A 27,774-nucleotide genomic window follows, 5' to 3' on the forward strand; every position below is an offset into this window, starting at 1 on the left:
CTAAAAACGAACAATTGCTTTACGCCGAATTGCCGCTATTTGAAAGTGAAAGTAAAATGCGCACGCAGCTTTTACAAGCTATTTAGAAGCAAAAGAAAAGCGAGGAAAAGAGGGAACGCCCCCGCCCCCACGGTGATACCGGTGTTGTCACACTTCGATTAACAAAGATTGTTGTTAATTTTTCCTCACCGTCACAACCCTAACACAAAATTATGTCAAAATGTCCGTCTTGGTGAGTATCCAGTTAAACGCAGTCAGTTTTGGAACGTTAAATAGTTGAGAAAGAGAACGCATGTTGTGTAACAGTATATTGGGTCCGTGGATAAACTCTTAAGCCGCCTTTCCACTGCACACGACAAACGACAGCCGTTGGGACCGGAAGTCATTCATTTCCAATGGAGAGTCGTACAGGGGCTGCGTGGGGTGCCGACCATCTGCGAATGCGGAATTTTCGGATCCGATTTGAGCTTCGGATGCGTTCAAATATTTGAACTTGAGCGACTACACCGTATGCGACACGCCGACCGGATGTGATGTATTCCAAAGTTGTCCAATCAAATCAGTGTGCGCAAGTTGAGAATTATAATTCTTTTTGTTTATCACATTTTATTTTGTTTTAAAACTTTAAAAAAATGCATGATTATTGGTGAATAATAAATTATTCATTTAATTGTATATTTTATTTTTAATTTTGTCTTTATTTTCCCTCCCAAATTATTGGCGGTCATTTGTCCTATATGCATAGCTGTTTATTGTTGACATTCAATTCATTTCACCATGGTGAATGTACGGAGGATAAAGGCTCTTGCTCTTGCACTCCTTTACTGGAGACGCAAAAAGAAATACCACAAATCAGTATGGGTACAAGACTACCTGGCTGGAAGGAAACATCTTGGCGAGTATCACCGTTTAGTGCTTGTTAATCACATTTTATTTTGTTTTAAAACTTTTAAAAAATGCATGATTATTGGTGAATAATAAATTATTCATTTAATTGTATATTTTATTTTTAATTTTGTCTTTATTTTCCCTCCCAAATTATTGGCGGTCATTTGTCCTATATGCATAGCTGTTTATTGTTGGCATTCAATTCATTTCACCATGGTGAATGTACGGAGGATAAAGGCTCTTGCTCTTGCACTCCTTTACTGGAGACGCAAAAAGAAATACCGCAAATCAGTGTGGGACAACACTACCTGGCTCGGAGGAAACATCTTGGCGAGTATCACCGTTTAGTGCAAGAGCTGCGCCTTAACAGGGAAGATTTCCGTGAGTATTTTCGGGTCTCACGAGAGGAATTTAATGAGATCCTTCAGGTTGTTGGCCCAAAAATTACCAGGCAGGATACTGCATTCCGGAAATCCATCAGCCCGGCCGAACGCCTGGCAATTTGTCTCAGGTACAAACCCAAGTTATTAATAATAATAATAATATATATGTATATGTGTGTGTGTATATATATATATATATATGTAATAGTCCACTTACAGTTACTGCTATCATACAAATACACTTTATATGTAAGTATAAAATTCTACAAAAGACACATTTAATGTCCAAAAACAGTTTTTTTAGCAAAATTTATATTTTACTCAGAATTATTGCGCTCCTATTCGATTGCGCTCAGTCTGTTTAGTACGCATGTGCGCGTCAGCCTCGCACACTCCTGACAGCAAAATGGATATGTTTGCGTGACTTTCTAACATTTACAGATGAAAAATATACCTGTGACATGTCAGTTATGCACTGAGGAAAACAACGTCTCAAATGCATTAAACAGCACAAATATATTCGCTGTTTGCCATGGTGGATCGAAGTATAGCGCACCCACTAGTAATTATATATAAATAATCGGTTTTTACCGATGTAACTATGTTAGAAACGATGCATCGCGATATAAATGACAACTTGTAGCCGATGCACACTTTTAAAACCGATGCATCCGATGCGGTGCATCGCATCGTTAACTTTTTATGCCGATGCACCAAGCGAATCGGGGAATCTTCCCATCCCTAATATCATGAAAAAACATCAGTTTGCCATCAGCTGTCAGAAGATGAAATTGTTATCTTTGTCGTAGTATCCTTTCAGCACTTAAGGGGCATTGAATCAATGGCATTGATCTCTATGAAGTGAAACATCAGCTTCAGTGTTACCCATGTGATGCTCTGATTGTCGATTGAACCTTGCAAAATGGCAAAAGTTAAATTAATTTCAACACCTTGTTTCATTCATGAATGAATCAGTTTTTAAGCGTATCCGTTGAATTGATGTTTTTTAATGATGACTCCCTTGTAAAGTCAATCCATTGCCACCACCTGCTGGCGTAACAGTGACTGACAGCCCAGCGCTGATACTGAAACATCACTATATAGTCAGTTGCATAAAATGGTCTTAAAATTACAATAATATTGTTTCTCGCAATTATTTCTGGGGTGGTATATCGCCAAATAAAAAAAAATTGTTATCGAGACCAGCCTATGGACAGGTGGTTTAAAAAACTTGATGGGCCATCTACCAGTGGACCTGACACAACAGAGAAGCTACGAAAAATGGACAACACATTATCTATTTATCTTCTTTTATTTAAAAAAAAAACTAGTAGCTTTCTATTTTTTCTATTCTATCTACTTTTGTTTCTTTGTGTGTGTGTGTGTGTGTATATGTGTGTGTATAATATATATATATACTGTATATATACATTGCTACGTGTACTGTGTTAGGCTAACCGAGACTTGTCATTTGCACTTATATATTGTTGCTCTTTTGTTAGTTTTGACTGCTTTTATTGTCCTCATTTGTAAGTCGCTTTGGATAAAATCTGCTAAATGACTAAATGTAAATGTAAATGTAATGTATTATTCTACAGAATTTTTAAATATGTCACTATTATGTTCAGGGTTTGAATGTAAACAGACCAATAGAAAGACTTAACTACTCATTTTAGATAATACACTTCTGTATAGTTGAGACCAATTACCCTTTTTTCTTTTTAGGATTTAAATTTACATCATTTAGAGTTTTTAACTCCATCTGAAGTAAATGGTGAGTATGCTTTCATATTGATGTTTTTATATTTATATCGTCGTAGTAAGACCAGTTAGACAAAGTGAGCACTTGTGTGTCGTAGAAATTTGTACTCATACTTAAAATAACTGTTTTCAAGTGATTACTCCAGTCTTCATTGTTACAGAAATCATTCTAACATGCTGATTTGGAGAGAAAGAAACATTTCTTGTTATCAGCTGTACCATTTTTTTATGGAAACTGAGATACATTTTTTAGGATTCTTTGATTAATAGAAAGTTTAAAGAACAGCATTTATTTGAAATAGAAACCTTTTGAAACATTATAAATGTCTTTACCATCACTTTTCATGAATTTAATCCATCCTTGCTGAGTAACAGTACAAACTTTTGAATGGTAATGTAAATGAATGCAAATGGATGACATTACCAAGAGTCTGTTTCTAGGCTCTTTTTATCTAATCTCAAACACAGATCTGTTGTTGGGGTGCAACACATTACCAGTTGAAAATGGGTGTAATGCTTCTTTTAATATCCTCTTAAGGTCAGAAATTACTGACAAGAGCAGTTGTGTTGGTGTCTCATGACGAAGTGAAGCACTACCTCAGGAGTCAAGCACAAACCACTGCAGAGGAATCAACAACCTCTGAGAGTCCGCAGGACACGGCACCTGCCAGAGGCCATCATGTCAGTACTGGAGGAGTTTGTTCTTTGTGTGATCTGTTATTGTTTGTGCATTGCTCAAATAGTTATCATAACAGTGACTGTTGATGTGATTTGCAGGTGGGAGAGCAGAGGGATGGTCTTGATGAACACGGCTCCTCTAGTGGTGCTCTAGAAGAGAGGGTCTCTCAAGATCAAGATGTGAAGGAAACCGACACTGCCTCCGTTTCTGCCCAACTAAGCATTGCTGAAAAAAGGAGAAGGTTTTCCAAGCCCAAACCCAGTCTGAGCCGGGCAGCACAGTCCATCCGCAGACCTCTGAATGAAAGTGAGCTTGAGATGCATATAAACCATGAGCTAAGAAGACTGTCCAGTAGCCTGTGTAGAGTGTATAATGCTGTGTGTTGTTTTCTGTTCTGAATGAGGGCATGTGTTCTTTCTAAATCCAGATACCCCGTCTTTCAAACGTGACTCAACGCAGCTGCAATGTCGCAGTCCTGTGGAAGTCCAAGTGAAGATTGCTCCAAATGAATGCCTTGTTGAAGAGCACAGGGACCGTCCTGAGGAAGAGCTTACATGTAGTGTTACTCCAGAAGTGAGCGGCCCTCAGGATGTTAAGGTGAGGGATTTTGTCAAAGGAGAGACCTGAGTGTGTGTTCTGATGATGTGATGGAAAACCAAACATACATTTGACTTGCAGTGAGTTTTCTCTTCTTTAATGCCTTTTTGTATGTCCAGGATGATGAAGCAGAAACCACAGTAGATGATCTTCCTTCCTTAACATCAATTAGTAAGATTAAAAGCATTTTTTGTATATATATTTGGTTGTCTTTCTTTCCGTCCATCTTTCCCTCCTTCTTTTTTGTCTCTCTGTCTTTGTTTTTTCCTTTCAACTCATTTTAATTTTACAAATTTGTCTTTGTACCACTTCTCTAAATAAGGAAGTCCTCCAATAGTGAGTAAGACAGAGGACCAGGAGATCGTACCCTTCCTTGAGAAGCCTCAGGTTCCTGATACCACAGCGTCAGACAAAGGTACGACAGAAGACTTTTTTCAGACATAAAAAAATCCATAATTAAAGTGCTTAACTTGGTTTGCAGCAGATTTTAAAAAAAAAGTTAAAAGACAATGACTTTTAAAGATGTGCCTGAAAGAAGAGGAGAATTTGAAAGGTCTCCATCTCGGACGTCTGAGAATGAAGATCGAATTACTGATCAGGAGGAACAAGATTCAGAAGCTGTTGAGTCTGAAGTCACAGACACCATGATTGAGGAACCTCAGACAGAGCTGAAGAGGATTATTCCAGTCAGGTGTGCAGTGGCAGATGAATCAATAGATTGCTCAAATTAACAGGGTTTGTCTTGAATGTTTTTAGCAATGCCTTTGCTCTGTGGTGTCATCTGTACAGCTGTTCTGCTTCTGATCGTTCCTCAGTTTATGCTCAGGGCAGTATTGCCCCAGAGAGACGCAGTCAGTTTGATAAGATAACACCCACCAACCTGGAAGGGGCATCTCTGGTCATGATAAACCCTCAACAGACCTCAGAGCCTAATGAAGGTGGGATTCATGTTGTTCAGATTGAGAATATTGCTTTAAATGTCACTAGTGTTGCTGCCAATGATTGAGACATGACATCTTCATTTAGATCCTGCTGAGAAGCCTGAACATAAGAGTCCTGTTAAAGCCAAGCATAGTGATTTGGATCATGACAAAGAGAAGATCTCCAGAGAAGAGAAGCTTCTGTCATTTGAAGGAAATTTACAGGAACATAAACAGGATGAGGATCTCCTGTCCCCTGTCCCATTACTTAGCTTAAAACAAACTTCAGCCCCAAAAGTTCTTGTGGACGGCACTGGTAAAGGAAACAAATAACAAAATGGTGGGTTTTAGACTTTTATTATATTTAATAAGTTTGATCTGATTTGATTTTCTTTATAGAAATACTTAGTCCACATATTTAAACTCCATGTTAGAACAAAACTGATTAGAAACCATGCTTTATGTATACACGCAAACGATTGAGTCTTTTCATTTGATCGGTTTCTTATAGACCCAGTTCTCAGTAATGCTTCATCTGCACTATTTGAAGCGCTCCGCCCGGTTTCATCTTTTTCTGATCCTCCAAACGAACCTGCAAGCAACCTGTGTGATATGGACACGTACAGTATGTACAATGTAGCTTTTTTTTAGCAGCTTTAATTGATGTTTCTAATAATTTATGTAGTCTTATTAAATGAAGGTTAATATGTTGTTTAAATGTTGCTTTAGGATGCAGTTTAGTGAGTCTGCAGCTCAAGACGTTCAAATACCAGATGAGCAGGATTCAGAAAATCAAGACGGCACAGAGGAGCCATCAGAAGCTTCTGAGGTAGGAGTTCTGACAAACAATACCTTGTGTATTTTGTGTTTGCTGAATGGAATAAACACCTTTTGAACTAATGGATTTTTTTCTGGCAGGAATGCAGTGCCTCTCTCAATGAAAATGCAAAATCAGAAATTTCAGATTCAGCTGGAGTGGATACAGGTGCAATTGGTAATGGTGACATGAACACATGATCCAGAGAAATTTAAATACTATATAAAATTAATATAAATACAATATTGTAAATGTACTGTGCTGTCATTACTGTTTAAAAGTTTGGGGTTGGTAAGATTAAAAAAAAAATGTTTTTTAAAGAAGTCTCTTAAGCTCACCAAGGCTGCATTTATTTGTTCAACAAAACAGTAATACTGTGAAATATTATTAGAATTCTAATATGCTGATTTGGTGCTTTCTTATTACTATTATTAATTTTAGTTGTGCTGCTTAATATTTTTTTGTGGAAACTGCTATACATTTTTTTCAAGATTCTTTGTATTTATTTAACATTATAAACATCTTTACTGACAATTTAATGCATCCTTGCTAAATAAAAGTATTAATTTATTATCTTATCTTTAAAATCTGACCCTAAACTTTGAATGGTAGCGTATATTGTTGTTTTAAAAATTTCCTTCCTTGTCACAGATAAACATTCTGAGGAGGAGCCCACATTTATTTTAACTCTATATGAGATTCCAGCCTCTCAGCTGTCCCATGAGGCTGCCTTTGGGCAGCAGGACACTCCCCCTAATGAACTGCAGCCAGCACAAGTCCAGACACCCTTGCTGTTCTCAAGCAGTTCACATTCTCTTTCCTTCACATTAGAGCCTTCCAGGTACATTTCCCTTCCAGTCTAGATTTAATTAGGTAACGTTTTTATGGAACGTAAAAAACAAAATCCTTGATCATCCATTCCTTTCATCCTTAATGACCTTGTTTTGTAGTGCATCTCTGAACATGACGTCTGAAGAGACCAGTAATCTATGTAAAAGTAGTTCTCGCAAGGTGGTGGATGACTCCCTGGATCCTCTTTCAAAGGAAGAAGCAGATGATGTTAGCACACAATTGATATCCTCACTGGAAAGCAGTTGTGATGATGTGAACTCTTTAATTAGTCCACCCGGGATGTTCTCTTGTAATTCTGCCACGGTATGATGTAGTACTCCCTTTTGTTATCATAATTTACAATATATTATGATAATATAGTTTATATTTTGTAGCAGTTTTGGAAATTTAAAATGTTTTCTCTTTTGGTAAAAGCTGAAGTTGGATGAGATCCTGACAGAATCCCCAGAAACTAAAGCACCTACTCAAAGGAGATGTAGGAAGTTCACTTGCATTCAACAGTTATGTCATATATTAAAACTGGTATATTCATGTAGATGAGATGGTAATATCCTGTCTGATCTCTCCATGAAGGCAAGATAAAGGTCAAGCCGAAACTAAAGCCATCTGTGAAGGTTGGGCCTTCAAAAAATGGCCAGTTTGACTGCACCCAGTCAGAATCTACCAACATCTCAAGCCACAGCACAAACTGAGATCGAGTCCAACCAGAAACTATCTGTGCAGGAAACAGTTGGTCCTGAAAGCCACTCAAGCCTTGAAGACAGTGAGAGGGAAGCCCATCCTGGACCTGATGGCGTGATATCAATAGCCATTGTGCCAGTGTCTGAAGATATGAAAGATGAGAGTCACCTGAAGTGGGAATGTCCTCTCAGAACAGAACTCCAGAGGAATGAGGACTCTGTTGTTGACCCTCCAGTGAGTCAGAGGCTGTTCTCTGTTGAAACAGACCAGTTTTTTCTGTATAAATCAGTCATTCACATAAGTGTTTCTTCACAGGTGCACAGTACATTCATAAAGGAGTCTGAGGGGAACAACAAAGCTGCTTATGAGGGTATTTCACACATAGTGTTGGCTGATGCCTTCATCAGAAGAAATGAAGGATGTTTTTAATAAGGGAAAGGAAAGCCCTCATGATAGTGAGCTCCAAATACCTGAGGGCTTATCTGTATTTCTTACAGAGAGTGCGAAATCTCTTCCTTCAGTTATTGACCAAGTAAGTGTTTTTGTTTATATCTAAACAAAACATTAGTCCTCAATATGTTATGAAATTGCTTGATGAGTGGTCCATTTCCCAGAAATAAAGCTCAATTTTAAGTATCTGCTTTTTTTTTTTTAATCTCCTTGAAGTCCATTTTTAACTTAAAGTTTCAAGTTTACTAGGAACACATCACATGAATTTATTAGTACTTGTGTCCACAGGAGGAAAAAATGGCAGATATTTCTAAAAAGCCTGATACTTGCAGAGAGGCATCATGTGTGTCATCATCTGCATCTCAAGAGAAGACTATGCCCTTTAGGAGAGGTAATGATATTAATGTCCCTTTAACTGACTTATTTTATCATTTTAAAGGGATAGTCACCCAACAAGTAAAATAGTCATCATTTACTCTCATGTAATTACAAACCCATGAGACTTTTGTTCATCTTTGAAACACAAATGAAGATATTTTTAATATTTTTAAGTGGTTTAATCCAAGTCTTAAGAAAAGACACTATACGTAATGTTGGCTTTTATTGATCAACATACATGCATACATAAAGCACATCATGGATAAATGGAAGCTCAAACTTACTTGCTTGACACTTGAGAACAAACTGGTTTCATTACTTTTAACTTTTTATTTCCTTGTTCTCAAGGCAAGTGAAGCCAAACATCCCCAAAACGACATCTACTGAAGACGATTGTTCTAGACAGAAGCTATCTGACTTTGGGTATAATGATCCAGCCACAACTCAAATAATTTCACCAGAACCTCTGATTAAAGAAGAATCCATTAAAGTGGAACAGAGATCCGAGCAAGAAGATTTTTCTGATATTCCAAAGGAGGAATTAGACGGAGAGCCTGCTGGGATTGCTTCATCCTCACAACTTCAACCGCTTATACCATTCAGCACTGTAAAATCAACAGCATGGTAAGAAACATCTATTTTAATAAATATCCTTCAATCTGTGTACAATTATTATAGGCAATTTTTTTTAACTTTCTGTCATAGCACTGAATTGCATCCAGTGGAACTGAAAATAGAGGGTAGGCATGAGGATGCGTCACACGTGGTGTTGCCTGATATATTGGTGCCGGTTTCCGCTGAAATGGAAAACGGCGATCATATTGCGAGTGCAAAGCAGTCTCCAAATGGGTGAAGAGAGCCAGCAGATTGTCTCTGCAGAAGCAGACCAGGAGATGCATTCGCATGAGGGTGTTTCACACATGCTGCTGACTGATATGTTGATCCCCATCTGTGAGAAAATGGAAGATGATTTAAGCAATGAATGGACAAAAGCTGGAGAGAAAAGCCCTCATGAGGAAGGAAGATCTCAGGTTAGTTAGCTGAATGGCAGAATGAGTAAGGAGTACTGGCAGATATATTTTTTTATTGGTATTGGTCAATTTTGGATATTTAAATGTACATTTTTATTTCAAATTGGCAAACATTTTAATACCAATAATTAATTAGACTTTTATTTAAAATATATATTACAGGTGAGAGAGGATCCAGATACCGCAGACCTGTTCTGTCAAGTGTCACACCCATCAAATGTGGGACCATCAGTATCACCCAAGAGGGAAAGACCCACTCGGGGCAAAGGTGATGAAACACTTTCAAAATTGTGTCTTTTCTCAACACACTGTTTAGTTTCTGTAACAATTTGATGAATTTTCTTTGAGTAACATTTTTGATTCTTTATTATGCCTCTTGCTTTTAAGGCAAGTTATTGGTAAAGATGACGTTTCCAAAAAGAAAGACTGGAGATTCCCCTAAGAGTGGCGAGCAATCACAAACCGTTCCTCTGTCAATCTTAATGTCGGAGTCAACACAATGTAGTGCTGAGACATGGTATGAGTGACTTTATCCTCTGATCTGTACATTTTACATTTTCACCAAAATGTCACATTACTTACTAATGGGTTGGTCTTTCTGTCATAGTGCTGACTTGCTGCCCACTGGCTCGGAGGACCATGAGGAAGCATCTGGGGGTGTTTCACACATTGTGCTGTCTGATATTTTGGTGCCTGTATTGGATGATACCGCTGAATGCAGCCTTCACAAAGAGGCCTTATCTGCTGGTCTTCAAGAAGATGCAGTCAAAGTATGTTTCTGTATTTTGAAAGGTCATTGATCGCTTGAGTACTTTTTATCCTAATAAAAAATTCTGCAAAAATATAAATCGTTTTACCTGCCATAGGTTGAGAAGTCAACAGATAATGAGAGACCAACAAATACTGAAATGGAAGAGATGAGCTCAAGTCAGTCTGTGGCAGTGGAATGGAAAACACCTTGCTGTAGGAGAGGTAAGAATGCATAAAATAATAATATAAAGCAAAATAATTGTCACACTTTATTTTAAGGTCCAATTCTCACTATTAACAAACCATTAACTACGACTTTTGCTTCAATAAACTCCTAATTTGCTGCTTATTTATAGTTAGTGTTGTTAAGTTTAGGTATTTTGTAGGATTAAGGATGTAGAATATGGTCATGCAGAATATGTGCTTTATAAGTATTAATAAATACCCAATATATTAATAATAGGCATGCTAATAAACAACTAGTTATAGTGAGAATATATATATATATATTTATTATAATAGCAGTTTAAGTTAAAAATGAAACAAATTAAAAATTATTTTTGCCTTTTCATTGGGAGCGACAGATCCAGAAAAAACTCTAAACCATGTTTTTTTAAAGCAGCACTATGTAACTTTTGGCACTCTAGCGGTTAATAAACAGAACTGCACACATCCCGCGGAAGAACTTTCCAACCGGAGCTACTTCTCTAAGTTTATGTCTATGGCGATTCACGCAGGTATGTGTTACTCCGCAGCGGTGACGACCCAACCAGGCTACAATAGTCCAAATATAAGTACTTATTCCGAATCACTACGGTATACTTATAATAAGACAAAAACGCGGTTTGGAAGATTAATTCATGATGTACTCGCTCATTATATACATTTTGCAAATTTTGAACACAGAAAAAGTTACATAGTGCTGCTTTAACATGTAATTTTTCTGTCAAATTTAAGCGTCTATTAACATACATTTATTATTTAAGCAGACGATTTTGGATTTGCTTCTAATTTCATGCTTTCAATCAATATTGAATCTATTTTTCAAGGCACACTGCATCCAATGCCTAAATTGTCAAAAAGAAAAGCTGATCCTTCAGAAAATGACCTCTGCCCGCCCAGCTCTACACGCTCTACACAAGCTACACCTCAGCAGTCCCTGGACCCTCAAGCTGCAGAATGGTCTCTCAAAAGCAATATAAGCAATATGGACTCAGATGAGATGGAGAACTGGTGTGAAGGAGTTTCCCACATGTTGCTGTCAGATGCATTTGTGCCCGTTTCTGAAGAGACTGGAGAGAACAGCACAGAGCTGAAAGTGTTTGTCTTAAGCAGTCCTCATAAGCATGAGCAAATCAGCTTAGTCCAACAAAGAGTGAGGAGATCCCCTTTTTTTTTAACTTTCTGTCATAGCACTGAATTGCATCCAGTGGAACTGAAAATAGAGGGTAGGCATGAGGATGCGTCACACGTGGTGTTGCCTGATATATTGGTGCCGGTTTCCGCTGAAATGGAAAACGGCGATCATATTGCGAGTGCAAAGCAGTCTCCAAATGGGTGAAGAGAGCCAGCAGATTGTCTCTGCAGAAGCAGACCAGGAGATGCATTCGCATGAGGGTGTTTCACACATGCTGCTGACTGATATGTTGATCCCCATCTGTGAGAAAATGGAAGATGATTTAAGCAATGAATGGACAAAAGCTGGAGAGAAAAGCCCTCATGAGGAAGGAAGATCTCAGGTTAGTTAGCTGAATGGCAGAATGAGTAAGGAGTACTGGCAGATATATTTTTTTATTGGTATTGGTCAATTTTGGATATTTAAATGTACATTTTTATTTCAAATTGGCAAACATTTTAATACCAATAATTAATTAGACTTTTATTTAAAATATATATTACAGGTGAGAGAGGATCCAGATACCGCAGACCTGTTCTGTCAAGTGTCACACCCATCAAATGTGGGACCATCAGTATCACCCAAGAGGGAAAGACCCACTCGGGGCAAAGGTGATGAAACACTTTCAAAATTGTGTCTTTTCTCAACACACTGTTTAGTTTCTGTAACAATTTGATGAATTTTCTTTGAGTAACATTTTTGATTCTTTATTATGCCTCTTGCTTTTAAGGCAAGTTATTGGTAAAGATGACGTTTCCAAAAAGAAAGACTGGAGATTCCCCTAAGAGTGGCGAGCAATCACAAACCGTTCCTCTGTCAATCTTAATGTCGGAGTCAACACAATGTAGTGCTGAGACATGGTATGAGTGACTTTATCCTCTGATCTGTACATTTTACATTTTCACCAAAATGTCACATTACTTACTAATGGGTTGGTCTTTCTGTCATAGTGCTGACTTGCTGCCCACTGGCTCGGAGGACCATGAGGAAGCATCTGGGGGTGTTTCACACATTGTGCTGTCTGATATTTTGGTGCCTGTATTGGATGATACCGCTGAATGCAGCCTTCACAAAGAGGCCTTATCTGCTGGTCTTCAAGAAGATGCAGTCAAAGTATGTTTCTGTATTTTGAAAGGTCATTGATCGCTTGAGTACTTTTTATCCTAATAAAAAATTCTGCAAAAATATAAATCGTTTTACCTGCCATAGGTTGAGAAGTCAACAGATAATGAGAGACCAACAAATACTGAAATGGAAGAGATGAGCTCAAGTCAGTCTGTGGCAGTGGAATGGAAAACACCTTGCTGTAGGAGAGGTAAGAATGCATAAAATAATAATATAAAGCAAAATAATTGTCACACTTTATTTTAAGGTCCAATTCTCACTATTAACAAACCATTAACTACGACTTTTGCTTCAATAAACTCCTAATTTGCTGCTTATTTATAGTTAGTGTTGTTAAGTTTAGGTATTTTGTAGGATTAAGGATGTAGAATATGGTCATGCAGAATATGTGCTTTATAAGTATTAATAAATACCCAATATATTAATAATAGGCATGCTAATAAACAACTAGTTATAGTGAGAATATATATATATATATTTATTATAATAGCAGTTTAAGTTAAAAATGAAACAAATTAAAAATTATTTTTGCCTTTTCATTGGGAGCGACAGATCCAGAAAAAACTCTAAACCATGTTTTTTTAAAGCAGCACTATGTAACTTTTGGCACTCTAGCGGTTAATAAACAGAACTGCACACATCCCGCGGAAGAACTTTCCAACCGGAGCTACTTCTCTAAGTTTATGTCTATGGCGATTCACGCAGGTATGTGTTACTCCGCAGCGGTGACGACCCAACCAGGCTACAATAGTCCAAATATAAGTACTTATTCCGAATCACTACGGTATACTTATAATAAGACAAAAACGCGGTTTGGAAGATTAATTCATGATGTACTCGCTCATTATATACATTTTGCAAATTTTGAACACAGAAAAAGTTACATAGTGCTGCTTTAACATGTAATTTTTCTGTCAAATTTAAGCGTCTATTAACATACATTTATTATTTAAGCAGACGATTTTGGATTTGCTTCTAATTTCATGCTTTCAATCAATATTGAATCTATTTTTCAAGGCACACTGCATCCAATGCCTAAATTGTCAAAAAGAAAAGCTGATCCTTCAGAAAATGACCTCTGCCCGCCCAGCTCTACACAGACCTCTTTAGCTACACCTCAGCAGTCCCTGGACCCTCAAGCTGCAGAATGGTCTCTCAAAAGCAATATGCTGCCCATGGACTCAGATGAGATGGAGAACTGGTGTGAAGGAGTTTCCCACATGTTGCTGTCAGATGCATTTGTGCCCGTTTCTGAAGAGACTGGAGAGAACAGCACAGAGCTGAAAGTGTTTGTCTTAAGCAGTCCTCATAAGCATGAGCAAATCAGCTTAGTCCAACAAAGAGTGAGGAGATGCCCTCTGAAATTTCAAGTGATGTATGCTATTTTAAGAAGCATTTAGCTGTAGTTCATAACAATTGATTTTATATGGATAAGTCTCATGAAAAAGTGTCTAGATCACATTTTATAAAAATAAAAAAAAAACCTTCAAAAATATGTTAAATAATTCAAATGATTTAAAAAATAATAAAATACAATTATTTATTTAATAACTATATAATGAGGGAGTAAAATGAACAAAATATTTATTTATTACTTTTTGGAGTGAAATGTGACCTGGACAGGTTTTTCGAGATTAATCTTTATAAAACTTTAAACAAGGTGCAAATGACGATGCAAAAATCTGTTGTATAGGTACACCAATTAGACACTACTTCTGACATGACAAAATCAAATGAGAGTCTGCCAGCATCACAAGCAAAAAAATCACCAGCAAGAAGTTAGTCATTCCTCATCTCAGACTGTTATTAATCTTTGTGTGTAATATTGATTTATTTTTTCTGATTTCTCTCAAAAAGGTAAATTTCAGATGACACTAAGGTCACCTGAAAGACGCCTTAAAGATCAACCTCATATGCTGAAGTCAACCCAAGCTGCCCCGACAACACCTCAGCGAACTCCGACATCAAAAGTGAAAGAGTTCATGGGAACTCCAACAAGACAACAAACAGGAGAGATCTCAAATGCATGCTGGGTACAGCTAGAAAGGTTATCTGTAGAGGAAATCTGCAGTGCTCAAAGTGTCCTGCAACCAAAGCATCACAGCACGCCTGTCACTGTAAAACCCACTTCTAGAGGGTAAGGATGTTTTCCATTTCATGCCAATGACATGGTATGTAATTCTTTTCAGATTGTCGAAATCAGAATATTTAGTGCTGTTCACAGTAAAAACATCTGTTTGTATTCTTAGGAATGAGATGGACAAGGCATCTCTGGCTTTGCGTGGAAGCAGAAGCTCTGGTTTAGAATCACATGCCGATGAGGAGCCGCCCTTGCTGCCAGGATACTCGCCAAGGATTGTTCTTCATCGTATACCATTAACAGCTACTGATGAGAACATTTCTACACCTACTTCGTCCCCAGCTAGCGTGTCCACCACACCCTCCCGAACACAGGCAGATCATCAGGTACATGCTGTCATCTACAATCAAATCATTGCATTATGTACATTATTTGTGACCCTGGACCACAAAACCAGTCATAAGTAGCACGGGTATACAGGTGCATCTCAGTAAATTAGAATGTCGTGGAAAAGTTCATTTATTTCAGTAATTCAACTCAAATTGTGAAACTCGTGTATTAAATAAATTCAATGGCAGGTGTTTTGAGTTGATTAGCTGATTGGCATGTCACCATATTCGAATTTGTTGAGATAGTGAATTGGTGGGTTTTTGTTAAATGTGAGCCAAAATCATCACAATTAAAAGAACCAAAGACTTAAACTACTTCAGTCTGTGTGCATTGAATTTATTTAATACACGAGTTTCACAATTTGAGTTGAATTACTGAAATAAATGAACTTTTCCACGACATTCTAATTTATTGAGATGCACCTGTATTTGTAGCAATAGCAAACAATGCATTGTTTGGGTCAAAATTAGCGTTTTTTCTTTTATGCCAAAAATCATTAGGATATTAAGTAAAGATCATGTTCCATGAAGATATTTTGTAAATTTCCTACTGTAAATATATTTATATTTAATTTTTGATTAGTAGTATGCATTAAGAACTTCATTTGGACAACTTTAAATGCGATTTTCTTAGCACCCTCAGATTCCAGATTTTCAAATAGTTGCCAAATATTGTCCTATCCTAACAAACCATACATCAATGGAAAGCTTATCTATTATATGTATAAATCTCATGAATGCTTTTGTGTTCCAGGGTCACATTTGACCTTATTGTTAGATAAGGACTTGTTAGCTTTGAATCGATTACCATTTTTATATTAGTCGTTTTCATTAATGCTACATCCTCTGTTGTGCAGTCTCCTCAAAACAGCCCTCCTGTCTCCAGTTTGGATGCTGATAAGAATCCTGATCAAGTGTCCCACTTCTTACTGGATGACATCTTCACTGAAGTTGTGGATCCGGATTGATTTTTATTTGGGTTGTTTTGGTTCAATTTCACTGCTGCTGTTCCAGTTCATTGCACTAAAGTGGACGAGGTGTAACACTGTTACACTGCTAATTATAGACCTGTTAGAGAATTGTTAGTAATTGTAATACAGTTTCTCTAATTAAATTTTGTTCATGAAGGGAAAACATATATATATACATACATACACATATACATTTCTGTTATGAGGCCTTTGTCCTTTTTTGGTGATGAGATATGCAGTGATACAGGTTGTCACAGCTCAGTTATTTATTTCTATTTATTTAATGCTGAACATCGCACCACTTTTATCAGTGTGTTTTTCACTGACTGATCTTGTTTTGTTCAGTGCAAATATATTTGTTTTTATGGTTACTGTATGTTACTTTCATTTGTTTTTCTTTCTGAGAGCAAAGCCCTTTTTGTGGGTTATAATACCTCTCTCCAGTGAGAATTTATTATAAAGAATTTTCATGAATTATTAGATATTGTCAGTTGTATTTGCAATTTGTGGTACAGTCTGGATATTACAGCACTGGAGAAATTATAAGTAAATAAATTAATATTCACTTTTTCCAACTTAATTTTTTTTTGTTTTGTTTTAAGATGGAATTTCTTTCTCAGAAAATACAGTGCACTTAAATAGGAAAATCTAAATGACCAAAAACGAAGAAGAGAGAGATTTAAATTGAACACATTTTTCCAACTATAATCTTAAGGAGTGTTACCGTTTTTAGCATATGATGGACAGTTTTGTAAAATTAAATATTTGGTTAAACTGTAATGGTGGTTTTGACAAAATAACAGCATCAAGAGTCATAACTCAGGTTATTGAGATCAGTAATATTTAGTGTTACAAGCAAACTGCATAAGTTGAATCACAAAATATTCTAAATGCACACCTGCTACATCTCCAATTCGGTTAAATTCTTATTACAAAAAGTTGCAGATCGTAAAATTGTATAAGATCTCTCTAACAAGATTTTTACTAGCGAAAATCAATAATAACGTGTTGTCCGTAGCAAACAGAAAGCATTCGGAATAGATTACTACTTCATGATACTCTTATGTCAAGAGAAAAGGGGCTGTTACAAATCCAGCAGTTTTCATTGGCTAAGGAAACGGGAGCTAAACTTCAACGTTAACCGTTTGCTGTCCGACCTAAGTGGTGAGGTCGTCCTTAGAGCTGTCAGTTAAGAGGATGAACCATGTTTCTGCACTATGTTAGACCGGTGGTTTCCCTCATTCGGAGCAGGAGTGTAAATGCTGCAGTTTCCAGGTTACATCATAAGGACAAAGTGGCAACAGTGGGCTCGCAGTCCGATTCGCAGTCTCCGGTCTTTCAGGTAACTTAGGCCGCGAATGAAGCCTCGGACTCAAGCTCTTGCAGCCAGCCGGCAGTGGGGGTTCATCTGCTTCGGCAGCCGTACATGTCGTGTCCTTGTGCACTACATGCACAACACAACTGCTACAACAACCGTGAAAAAATGTACCTTCTCTTAAATATTCATGCCTGCGTCAGTATTTAAAGAGACATGTGAAATAGCTCAAATATAATACACATACATTAGACGAGGAAACTTGTTTGCACCCTGCACTAACCTGTCACTGATAATTTTTTGACGTGACATGTGGCCAAGTATAGTGACCCATACTAGGAATTAGTGCTCTGCATTTAACCCATCCAAAGTGCACACACACAGCAGTGAACATACACCCGGAGCAGTGGGCAGCCATTTTTGCTGCGGCGCCCGGGGAGCAGTTGGGGGTTCAGTGCCTTGCTCAAGAGCGCCTCAGTCGTGGTATTGAAGGTGGGAGAGAGCGCTGTACATTCACTCCCCCCACCTACAATCCCTGCCGGTACGAGACTCGAACCCACAACCTTCGGGTTATGAGTCCGACTCTCTAACCATTAGGCCACAACTTCCCCAAGAAGTAATTCTTACAAATAATTGAGACGTCGAGGCAAAATATGCCAAATTAGACAGTTTTTTAAAACGCTCACAGTTTTAAACATTTCAATCAAATATGACCACTACAAGGGTTTACCACAAATTACTTTTTGATCTACGTTTATATTTTCTCTTTATCAAATATGTTGATTATTAGATTATTAGCATCACTGATCTATGTAATGTTCTCTATTATAGATCAGTGATTAGCATTCAAAACAGAAATATGTATTGTAAGAGCACATCTTAATATTTCATATACATGTGTGAGAGAGAAAATAAGAATCTTTAAAATAAACATGACTACTTTTTACTATAAGAAGCAAAAGTTTAATTTGAAAAATATAGGCCTACCTCTTTTGTTAGGTACCCCTGCTTTTTGCCAACACCGAATTTGAAAACAATATTAAAGTCAATTATCTTCATATTTCACCTGCTGTAAGTTTGCCAAGGTCGCACAGGCTTAGCGAAGGAAATTGTTACTGCTCTTGGTACATGTGTAATATACAATATAACATTTTTTTTTTTTTTTTTTTCAACTCCATAAACTGTCTGAGTCTGGTGAGGCTTGATTGAACCATATTTAGGACTTTAGTCAGGGGCTAGTTGTTTATATAATAATAAATTTTGAATATGGTTGTTGACCATCCAGTTTTCATATTGTAGGAAAATTATGAGCGAATGCAAGCGCTGGTGAAGGAGTTGAAGGACAGAGCAGAGGAGATCAAACTCGGTGAGCACAAAGTATTTAATTTGATACTCCTAAACACAGTGAGTGAATTTTACATTTTACACTCTTGTGGCAGCATTAGCACATTTCCTGACACTCATGTTTACACAATATTGCCACTTTCAAAGGAGGTGGAGAAAAAGCAAGAAACCTACACACATCCAGAGGAAAGCTCCTGCCTCGGGAACGCATCGACAGACTGTTGGACCCTGGGTAAGAACAAAGTCATTTTTATAAACAAACAATTAAAATGTCGTGATTGAAATGTTGCTGTCCATTCACACTGAACTTCTTTTCTTTGTGTGAATGCAGGTCTCCATTTCTTGAGTTCTCCCAGTTTGCTGGCTATCAGTTATATGGTAGTGAGGAGGTTCCTGCGGGAGGCATAATCATTGGTATTGGTCGAGTGTCAGGGTGAGCAGCATACAATATGCATTGTTACATCTGTTAATAACCTACAGAAGTTTATAGTTCATAACACCATGTCTGTGCACCTCACAGGGTGGAATGTATTATAGTTGCGAATGATGCTACTGTCAAAGGTGGAACCTATTATCCGGTCACTGTGAAGAAGCACTTGCGCGCCCAAGAGATTGCACAGCAAAACCATCTACCGTGCATATATCTGGGTGGGTTCTCTCAGAGGGTTCATATTCTGTGTAAAATAACATTTTCCTCCTAATACTTTTATCTCTGATCTGTTTTTCTCTAGTGGATTCTGGAGGAGCCAATTTACCCAGACAGGCAGATGTGTTCCCAGACAGAGATCACTTTGGACGCATCTTCTTCAACCAGGCTCGCCTTTCCTCGGAGGGCATTGCACAGGTCATTTTGTTTTCATATAACCAGTGGTTCCTAACCAGGGGGGCCCAGCAAAATTTTAAGGTGACATCAGATATCTTAATATTACTTAAAAAAAAAAAAGTCAAGATGTAATGATGTTAAGTGAAATGTTTCTGTTTTCCCCTTAATAACTATTGTTGTTTTTTTTATTGAAGAACATATAGAATCAATATTTTGATGTATGTGAAATATGTAAAGTTCGCGGCATAAACGCCGTATTTTTTAAAAATATGTCCAAGAGGTTTACACCTCTTGGATAACACCGGTCTGTTATTGTGGGGAAATTTCCACACCCCTAAACATGACGTGGCACAAAACGAAACGTGATTGGTTGCTTTATAAAAAAGTTAAGATGTAATGATGAAATAATGTTTTAAGTGAAATTTAAGTTATTTTTTCCCTTAATAACTACTTTTATCGAAGAACATACAGAATCAGTAGTTTGAATCTTCCAGAATCTTAGCTAGTTTAATTTATCAACACTCCCAGTTTCTGTTAATAAAAAAAATTCAGAAAAGCAGTGTTCTCATCATTTCAGCTTAATTGTGTCGGACATTGGGACGCCTTTAAGTCCAAAAGTTTGAGAACCATTAATATAAGCAATGTATGACTATATAGATGCAAATAATAATAATTCATAATAATAATTTATGCATTTAGCAGACGCATTTATCCAAAGTGACTTACAGTGCTAACGCAATGCTGTACCACTGAGCCACAGGAACATAATGAATATAAATATTGTTTGGTAATTGACATGACTTTGCTTGTAATCATCTCAAAGGGAGCTGATTTATCATGATGGATCAACTGTACCTGATATGTTTCAGATTGCTGTTGTGATGGGCTCCTGTACAGCAGGGGGCGCCTATGTGCCTGCGATGGCTGATGAGAGCGTCATAGTACGCAAACAAGGGACCATTTTTCTGGGTGGACCACCGCTGGTATGTGTTAAACGGTTAGTTCACCCAAAAATGAAAATTCTGTCATTAATTATTCACCCTCGTGTTGTTCGAAACCCGTAAGACCTTTGTTCATCTTCGGAACACAATTTAAGATATTTTTGATGAAATATGAGGGCTCTCTGACCCTCCCATAGACAGCAAGGTAACTACCACGTTCAAGGTCCAGAAAAGTACCAAGATGATCGACAAAGTAGTCCGTGTGAAATCAGTGGTTCAACTGTAAAGTTACGAAGCTACGAGAATATGACGTCATTTCGCCGGATCTGGGTCAGCGCCGCCATACGCTCGCATCATGGTACTGTCGTGAACGCGCGTCCACAAGTGACGCAGTAGAGACAAAAATGTGGAATAAAGTCGTTATTTTTGTTTTCTTTGCGCAAAAAAGTATTCTCGTAGCTTCGTAACTTTACAGTTGAACCACTGATGTCACACGGACTACTTTGTCGATCATCTTGGTACTTTTCTGGACCTTGAACGTGGTAGTTACCTTGCTGTCTATGGGAGGATCAGAGAGCCCTCATATTTCATCAGAAATATCTTAAATTGTGTTCCGAAGATGAACAAAGGTCTTACGGGTTTCGAACAACACGAGGGTGAATAATTAATGACAGAATTTTCATTTTTGGGTGAACTAACCCTTTAATGTCCTAAGGGGCATGTTTTGACACTCTGTATTCAACAGGTAAAAGCTGCTACAGGAGAAGAGGTGTCTGCTGAAGACCTGGGAGGTGCAGACCTTCACTGCAGGTTAGAGAAACACCTGTATGTTCACAGAAACACTTGTTTTGAGCTTGATGGGACTAATATATTTTTCAACATTTGTCTTCTCTCAGAAAGTCGGGTGTAACTGATCATTATGCCCTGGATGATAATCACGCCCTTCATCTTGCACGCAAAGCCGTACGAAGTCTGAACTACAAGAAGAATCTTGATGTGAGGACACAACTGCTCGTCTTCTCAGAGATGCTTCATGACTTGATGCTGATCTTCTTTAACTCGTCCACTGCTCATTAGGTCACTGTTGAAGCTCCCGAGGCTCCTCTGTTTCCTGCCGATGAGCTTTATGGTATTGTGGGGGACAACCTCAAACGCAACTTTGACATTCGAGAGGTAATGGCCACAGTTTGATCACTGGAATACAAGCCTTTTGAAATGTTGCCTCAACAGACAGAAGTAATTATCAATTTCAGGTTATCGCTCGTATTGTTGATGGCAGTAAATTCGATGAATTCAAGGCCTTCTATGGAGACACACTCGTCACAGGTGCTGTTTTTTTTTGGGCTGTGACACTCGTCACAGGTGGCTGCATCTTTTTGTATTTGAATTTCAAAAATTATTTCTTACTTGCTTTGTTCTGGCTTTCTTCATTTGCTTTCAAGGTTTCGCACGGATATTTGGTTATCCTGTGGGAATTATTGGCAATAATGGTGTGCTGTTTTCAGAATCTGCAAAGAAGGCGAGCATCTCCTGATCATTGTTCTGACCTTTAATGCTTCAAGTTCATCAGTCTAATCAGTCAACTTCCAGTGCAGCGCATTGTAAAGAAATTTTGAGAATTTAAATTTAGAACAAAATTTAATATTAAGGAAGTGTCACACAATGGAACATAGCAATATTGATCCGTCTTTATGCTAAAGGTATTTAAAACTTCTGGAATTACTAACACATTATATTTTACTACAATAAAAAACTAAACCTAAAGTTACAATCTACTTTCTACGAAAGTGTTTTAGTGGCACATAAAAAAATAAGAAAAATCTAAAATTACAAGATTAAAGTTGTAATATTTTGAGAAAAAAGACAAAATTACGAGAATAAAGTCAACTTTAATTTCAACTTTATTCTCAAAATATTTCTACTTTATTCTCGTAAATTTGACTGTATTCTCAAAATATTTCGACTTTATTCTCGTAATTTTGACTTCTCAAAATATTTCGACTTTATTCTCATAATTTTTACTGTATTCTCAAAATATTTCGATTTTATTCTCGTAATTTTGACTATTCTCAAAATATTTCGACTATTCTCGTATTGCTATGAATATATTCTCATAATTTTGACTGTTTTCTCAAAATATTCATTATCATATTGCTACAACTTTATTCTCGTAATTTTGGCTTTATTCTCAAAATATTACGACTTTAATCTTGTAATCTTTGATTTTTTTTTTTTTTTATGTGGCACTAAAACGCATTGTGCTTCAGTTAGATAATACACATAAAAATTTAAATTCATAATCTACTCTTAAACCGAAATTATTGGTTGGTAGCATCTTCCATGAAGCTTTTTTTCATACGGTGAAAGTGTATACTTTTAAATGATTGCTAAAAAAATCTCTGAAAACATTTTTAGAATTAAAAAAATATATATATTTTATAGGGAACTCATTTCATTGAGCTTTGCTGTCAGAGAAACATTCCGCTGCTCTTTCTTCAAAATATTACAGGTCAGTATGCATGCTTCATCTGAATGTATACATTTAGTGTTACAATACAGTGCTGATACTGATTGAGTCAGCATAGAATCATACTTGTGTGACTAGTGAAATTGCTGCTGCCATTAACGTCATGATGTGGCTGTCTCTTTTTATCAGGCTTCATGGTTGGCAGGGAGTATGAGGCTGGAGGTATTGCTAAAGATGGAGCTAAAATGGTGACCGCTGTGGCCTGTGCCAATGTGCCTAAGATTACTGTCATCATTGGAGGATCGTATGGTGCGGGGAACTATGGCATGTGCGGCAGAGCATATGGGTAAGCTTTATTATAAATGAACTTGGCTGCTCAAAGTTACAACACTAAAAACTAGGGATGTGCGGGACTAGTCAGCTAAACGGTACAGCTCCTACTAGTCGACACTGAAAACAATAGTCGATTACACGACAAAAAAAAGTAAGAAAAAAAACCATGATTTTATCATTCAAATTACCATCATTTTAACATTGCATTTAAAACATTTTAAATAACAAGTTAAAATAAAACGTTTGAAAAATAATACATTATATTTTAGTTTATCTGGGCGGAAACTCAATTTTTACCTCAGACCTCACATGCGTTTTCTTCGTGTCAGTTGCGGCGAGTTCAAAAATGACCACGTGAAAGACGAGAAGGTGTGGGATTATTTTGAATTAGAAGAAAACGGAAAAGTTTTGTGTAAACTGTGTAATGTCAAATTGTCTTACAATAACTCTACTGGACCGACGCGTAATCATATTCAATACAGGCGCGTAGGCGTTAGCTTAGAGACTAGTAGGGATGGGCGTATCGATCCAAAGTATCGATACTTAAACAAAAAATATCGATACTAAGGTGTGTTTTATTTACCAGTGATTTTGTTAATTCAACAACAACAAAAAAAAATAATAATGCGTACAATATGCATTGAATTGGACGAATAACCTTTGTTAGCAAGTAATTGTGTAGGATATAACTTATTTTCCTGCTCATCTGAACAAGCAAATGTTGCAAGACAGAACCAATCCATCACAGAAGTTCACTCACTTCTGACAGTGCATTCAAACAGGGCTGCGTTTCCCAAAAGTATCATAAGAAAGCATTAAAGCTTTTGGGAACAGCAGCCCTGAACAATGCTTATCAGAGGAAAGAGAAAAAAAACATATGTGTTTGAGTTATTTCACAATAATCAAACTGAAATTGTAGCCTACATAGTTTATGCAATTACAGTTATTTAAATTGAACGTTGAAAGATAATATTGATCATGTTCTATTCTGTAATGTTAATAGAAATCATACACTGTCAGAATAAAAATGTTGCATTTTATGCATGTAACAGCCTGTCACTGGCAGTCCCTTATGAAAATGAACCATGGTTTTACTAAAGTGACCATAGTTCAACTGTAGTATTTATAGATTTGAATCATGTGTAAACAAAAAACGTATTTGAACCATGTGTAAACAAAAATATATCCTAATAAGTTACAATTAAGGCGTATTGAATGTTAAAATGCGTTTTAAACAAAATTAAGTGCTTATCATTACCCATTTTACTCTTAGTAATTTAATAATTTAATAAATTTCATAATTTAAAAGTTTAGTTCAGAAGTATCGAATCGGTATCGATATCGACGATACTGCCTTGAAAAATATCGGTATCTTATCAAAAACAAAATAAGTGGTATCGCCCATCCCTAGAGACTAGCCAAAGCCAGCTAATGTCAATCAAGTCATTCGCTACAGCCCACCGCCGCTGCGATCCCGTCCGTGCCATCTATTCCTCTAACGAACACCCACTTCGGTGGTGGTGCGGGATGTCCAGGCGCTTTCGGAAACTCTATCGGCTTGCTTTTCGTTATCTCTGCGTGCCTGCGACTTCAGTTCCTGCCGAGCGCGTTTCTTCTAACCTTCCTATTGTTTTTGAATTGTGTTTTAATATGTTGGCTAACATTATATGAAGATTAAGAATTCTGTCAGGCTATTGATTGATTTTCCATTGTTTTGCATTTCCCCAGTTGATTTGAATAAAGAATATATGCTTTGGCTTACGTTGAGTGTATGCTCTTTTTTTTTTTTTTTTCTTTTTAACTACCGCCTAAAATGAAATGATGATAACGCGAGGCAAGTGTGCGGCAAGCGGAATTCATTGAGGGATTTGACAGTGTGATTCATAGATTAAGTATTTCAAATATAGGCTATAACATATGCTACTCGCACGCACAGAGTTTTTTTTCTTTCTTACCATCTTTTGGGGGTTTCTTGCTTTTAGACTAGTCGGATACAAAACTTTCGTTTAAACGACAGTCAAATTAGTCGTCGCGCACATCCCTACTAAAAACATGCTCAAGGTGTCCAGTTGACTAAACAACACATAATAAACTACCTCATTCAAAAATGTTGTGTGCACCTCACAGCCCCAGGTTCCTGTACATGTGGCCTAATTCCCGGATCTCTGTGATGGGAGGGGAGCAGGCAGCCACAGTGCTGGCCACCATAACTAAGGATCAAAAGGCCAGGGAAGGAAAAGAGGTACGAATTGAAAAACAAAGCAAATTTACTGAATTTATGAATCTTTTCTAGAGCTTGGGAAATTAAGTTTGATTTTTTTTTTACAGTTTATTTTTCAGCTAACTTGTAACATTTTTGGTTAATTTTCCAGTTTACTGCAGAGCAGGAAGCTGCAATGAAAGAGCCAATTATCAAACGCTTTGAGGAGGAGGGAAACCCATATTATTCCAGTGCCAGGTAACTAGTTAGATATTTATATGTACTGTATGTTTAAATTGTGTATTACATGAAATGCCCGTGATATGTGGATTTTTTTTTTTTTTTGGCTTTAATGTGTAATATACTACTGTTTTTAAATGTTGGGCTCAGTAAGATTTTTTTAATGTTTTTGAAATAAGTCTCTAATCCTCACCAATATTTATATTTTATACATACGTTTTTTTTTTCCATATTATATTCATTTATATTTTAAACTTATTTATTCCTGTGATGGCAAAGATTAATTTTCTTAAGTGTCACATAATCCTTTAGAAATCATTCTAATATGCTGATTTACTACTAAAAGAAATATTTCTTGCAATATATTATTAATATTGAAAACAGTTGTGCTGCTTAATATTTTTAAACCGATTTTTTTCCCCCGTTATCTTTGATGACTAGAAGGTTTAAAAGAATAGCATTGATTTCAAATTGAAAACTTTTATAACTTTTTCAAATCTTTTACTGTCACTTTTGATCTATTTAATGCATCCTTGCTGAGTTATTTATTAAGTATTAAGTATTATACTAAGCATTTATTTCTTTAAAAAAAAAATCTTAACTGGCCCCAAACTTTTGAACGGTAGAGTGTGTCATATGAACGAGTCTTTCCTACTACTTCCCTCCCAGTGTAATGTCTAATTTTCACTTTTTTTGCACTTCTACTACTCAAGATTGTGGGACGATGGGATCATTGACCCTGCCGACACTCGACTGGTCCTAGGCTTGAGTCTGAGTGCTGCTCTCAATGCTCCCACACAGAAAACACGCTTCGGTGTCTTCAGAATGTAAATCTGGCTTTGTAAAGATTCGAAATTTTAAATGAAATCAATTTACTATGTCTTTTGGGCAGTACACACTAACTTTATAGACTTGTTTTGTCTTTGTATGTTTGAAAACAACAATAAAATCTGTAAAACCAGTCACTGAGTGTTGTGTCTCATAAGTTGTGTACATTTCTAGTTGTTTAGTACCCTTCATACATAAGACAGTAACAGCGGTGTAAAGAGTACCTAAAACCCATACTTGAGTAAAAGTACAGATACCTTACAGTGAAAATTACTCCACTACACGTTACAAGTCAGCAATTCCAAAACAACTTGAGTAAAAGTCTCAAGAGTATCTGATTTTAACAGTACTTAAGTATTTTACTTATACTAAATATAAGCTCAAAAATGCGCTAGTCAAAGAGACATGCGAAGTGAAAAACTGTAATGTTGTGGAGAAGTTGGGTGGGAAAATGACAGAGGCAAGGATTTATGTGCAGGTATTTAATGTAAAAACTAGAACAAACAATAAGCCAAAAACCAAAGGGAACAAAGAACAGAATGACTGGCAAACAGACAACCATTACATTCGACAACTCACAAAGAACTAAAGAAAAACTAAGGCTATATATACACACAGGGGGATAACAAGACACACCTGGGGAGACTAATCAAGGGGAACCAATGAACAAACGGACTACAAACACCACGGGAGACAGGAAGTGACATAAAAGTCCAAGGCAAGGCACAGAGAGCATGAAACAAAAACAAGAAAGAGTTGATTTGTGAGGAGAGCAATCACGTTTATTTTCTGAAACCAAAATAAAACAACACCTCAAAATTACATAAAAAAAACAATGTCCTTCAAAAAGGTCTCTTCAGTGTAATGGATAAATAAAATAATGTTAAGTAAAATTAAATTTTCTCATGTCCTAATCTCATATATAAAACACCTGTGATTCACAAATACTTGCTAAGGAACTCGCATTCACATAAAGTAGCCTTGTTGACAAGTTTGGGTGAGTAAGGGCAAAACGCACAAGATGCAGTACATTCAGTGACCTGTAGTAGGCAGTATCACGTCTTTTGTAGCAGAAATAAACTGCTGCAGAAAAAGCTAGGTCCATGCAAAATGTAATGTGTAACTGCAACACTCA

The 27,774-nt window shown here is 36.9% G+C and overlaps 4 protein-coding genes across 9 annotated transcripts in view; all 4 read left to right on the forward strand.

Moving 5' to 3' along the window:
* LOC107681318 (uncharacterized) overlaps nt 1-8,417 on the forward strand; it is a 10,558-nt gene extending 2,141 nt beyond the window's left edge. The window contains exons 2-15 of the mRNA XM_016477603.1: nt 3,571-3,713; nt 3,810-4,017; nt 4,139-4,308; nt 4,428-4,479; nt 4,631-4,723; nt 4,831-4,999; nt 5,098-5,246; nt 5,335-5,539; nt 6,862-6,886; nt 6,996-7,200; nt 7,312-7,372; nt 7,471-7,812; nt 7,894-8,110; nt 8,317-8,417. Coding sequence (XP_016333089.1) covers nt 3,571-3,713; nt 3,810-4,017; nt 4,139-4,308; nt 4,428-4,479; nt 4,631-4,723; nt 4,831-4,999; nt 5,098-5,246; nt 5,335-5,539; nt 6,862-6,886; nt 6,996-7,019 — 1,238 coding nt within the window. The 3' untranslated portion in view covers nt 7,020-7,200; nt 7,312-7,372; nt 7,471-7,812; nt 7,894-8,110; nt 8,317-8,417. The remainder of the gene's footprint in view (nt 1-3,570; nt 3,714-3,809; nt 4,018-4,138; nt 4,309-4,427; nt 4,480-4,630; nt 4,724-4,830; nt 5,000-5,097; nt 5,247-5,334; nt 5,540-6,861; nt 6,887-6,995; nt 7,201-7,311; nt 7,373-7,470; nt 7,813-7,893; nt 8,111-8,316) is intronic.
* A 339-nt stretch (nt 8,418-8,756) lies between these two features.
* LOC107681329 (uncharacterized) lies at nt 8,757-11,606 on the forward strand. Its single transcript, XM_016477613.1, has 7 exons — nt 8,757-9,469; nt 9,600-9,705; nt 9,825-9,954; nt 10,045-10,207; nt 10,304-10,409; nt 11,237-11,505; nt 11,601-11,606. Exons 3-7 carry the CDS (start codon nt 9,842-9,844, stop codon nt 11,604-11,606), a joined length of 657 nt encoding a protein of 218 aa, XP_016333099.1. The 5' UTR covers nt 8,757-9,469; nt 9,600-9,705; nt 9,825-9,841.
* On the forward strand, nt 11,402-16,302 carry LOC107680617 (uncharacterized). 5 transcript variants are annotated; one of them, XM_016476596.1, is made up of 7 exons: nt 11,583-11,958; nt 12,089-12,194; nt 12,314-12,443; nt 12,534-12,696; nt 12,793-12,898; nt 13,726-14,051; nt 14,566-14,650. In XM_016476596.1, exons 3-7 carry the CDS (start codon nt 12,331-12,333, stop codon nt 14,578-14,580), a joined length of 723 nt encoding a protein of 240 aa, XP_016332082.1. In that variant the 5' UTR covers nt 11,583-11,958; nt 12,089-12,194; nt 12,314-12,330; the 3' UTR covers nt 14,581-14,650. The 5 variants fall into 5 exon arrangements, with proteins under 5 accessions (XP_016332109.1, XP_016332082.1, XP_016332072.1 ...); XM_016476586.1 differs by having other exon boundaries at nt 13,726-14,083; nt 14,566-14,641; XM_016476623.1 differs by lacking the exons at nt 11,583-11,958; nt 12,089-12,194; nt 12,314-12,443; ... (1 more) ...; nt 12,793-12,898; nt 13,726-14,051 and adding exons at nt 11,402-11,562; nt 14,958-15,174; nt 16,035-16,302 and having other exon boundaries at nt 14,566-14,845.
* A 970-nt stretch (nt 16,303-17,272) lies between these two features.
* LOC107680610 (methylcrotonoyl-CoA carboxylase beta chain, mitochondrial-like) lies at nt 17,273-26,773 on the forward strand. Of its 2 annotated transcripts, none has more exons than XM_016476563.1 (17): nt 17,273-17,490; nt 18,763-18,829; nt 18,955-19,039; nt 19,139-19,240; nt 19,328-19,455; nt 19,539-19,651; nt 20,500-20,613; nt 21,287-21,381; nt 21,468-21,567; nt 21,649-21,744; nt 21,825-21,897; nt 22,014-22,090; nt 23,014-23,080; nt 23,228-23,384; nt 25,499-25,613; nt 25,744-25,829; nt 26,525-26,773. In XM_016476563.1, the coding sequence occupies exons 1-17, from the start codon at nt 17,353-17,355 to the stop codon at nt 26,640-26,642; spliced, it is 1,731 nt and encodes a 576-aa protein (XP_016332049.1). In that variant the 5' UTR covers nt 17,273-17,352; the 3' UTR covers nt 26,643-26,773. The 2 variants fall into 2 exon arrangements, with proteins under 2 accessions (XP_016332049.1, XP_016332059.1); XM_016476573.1 differs by having other exon boundaries at nt 17,274-17,490; nt 21,317-21,381.
* Nucleotides 26,774-27,774: the final 1,001 nt, after the last annotated feature.

This window comes from Sinocyclocheilus anshuiensis, unplaced genomic scaffold (assembly GCF_001515605.1).
Source record: "Sinocyclocheilus anshuiensis isolate Anshui unplaced genomic scaffold, SAMN03320099.WGS_v1.1 scaffold697, whole genome shotgun sequence".
NCBI lineage: Eukaryota > Metazoa > Chordata > Actinopteri > Cypriniformes > Cyprinidae > Sinocyclocheilus > Sinocyclocheilus anshuiensis.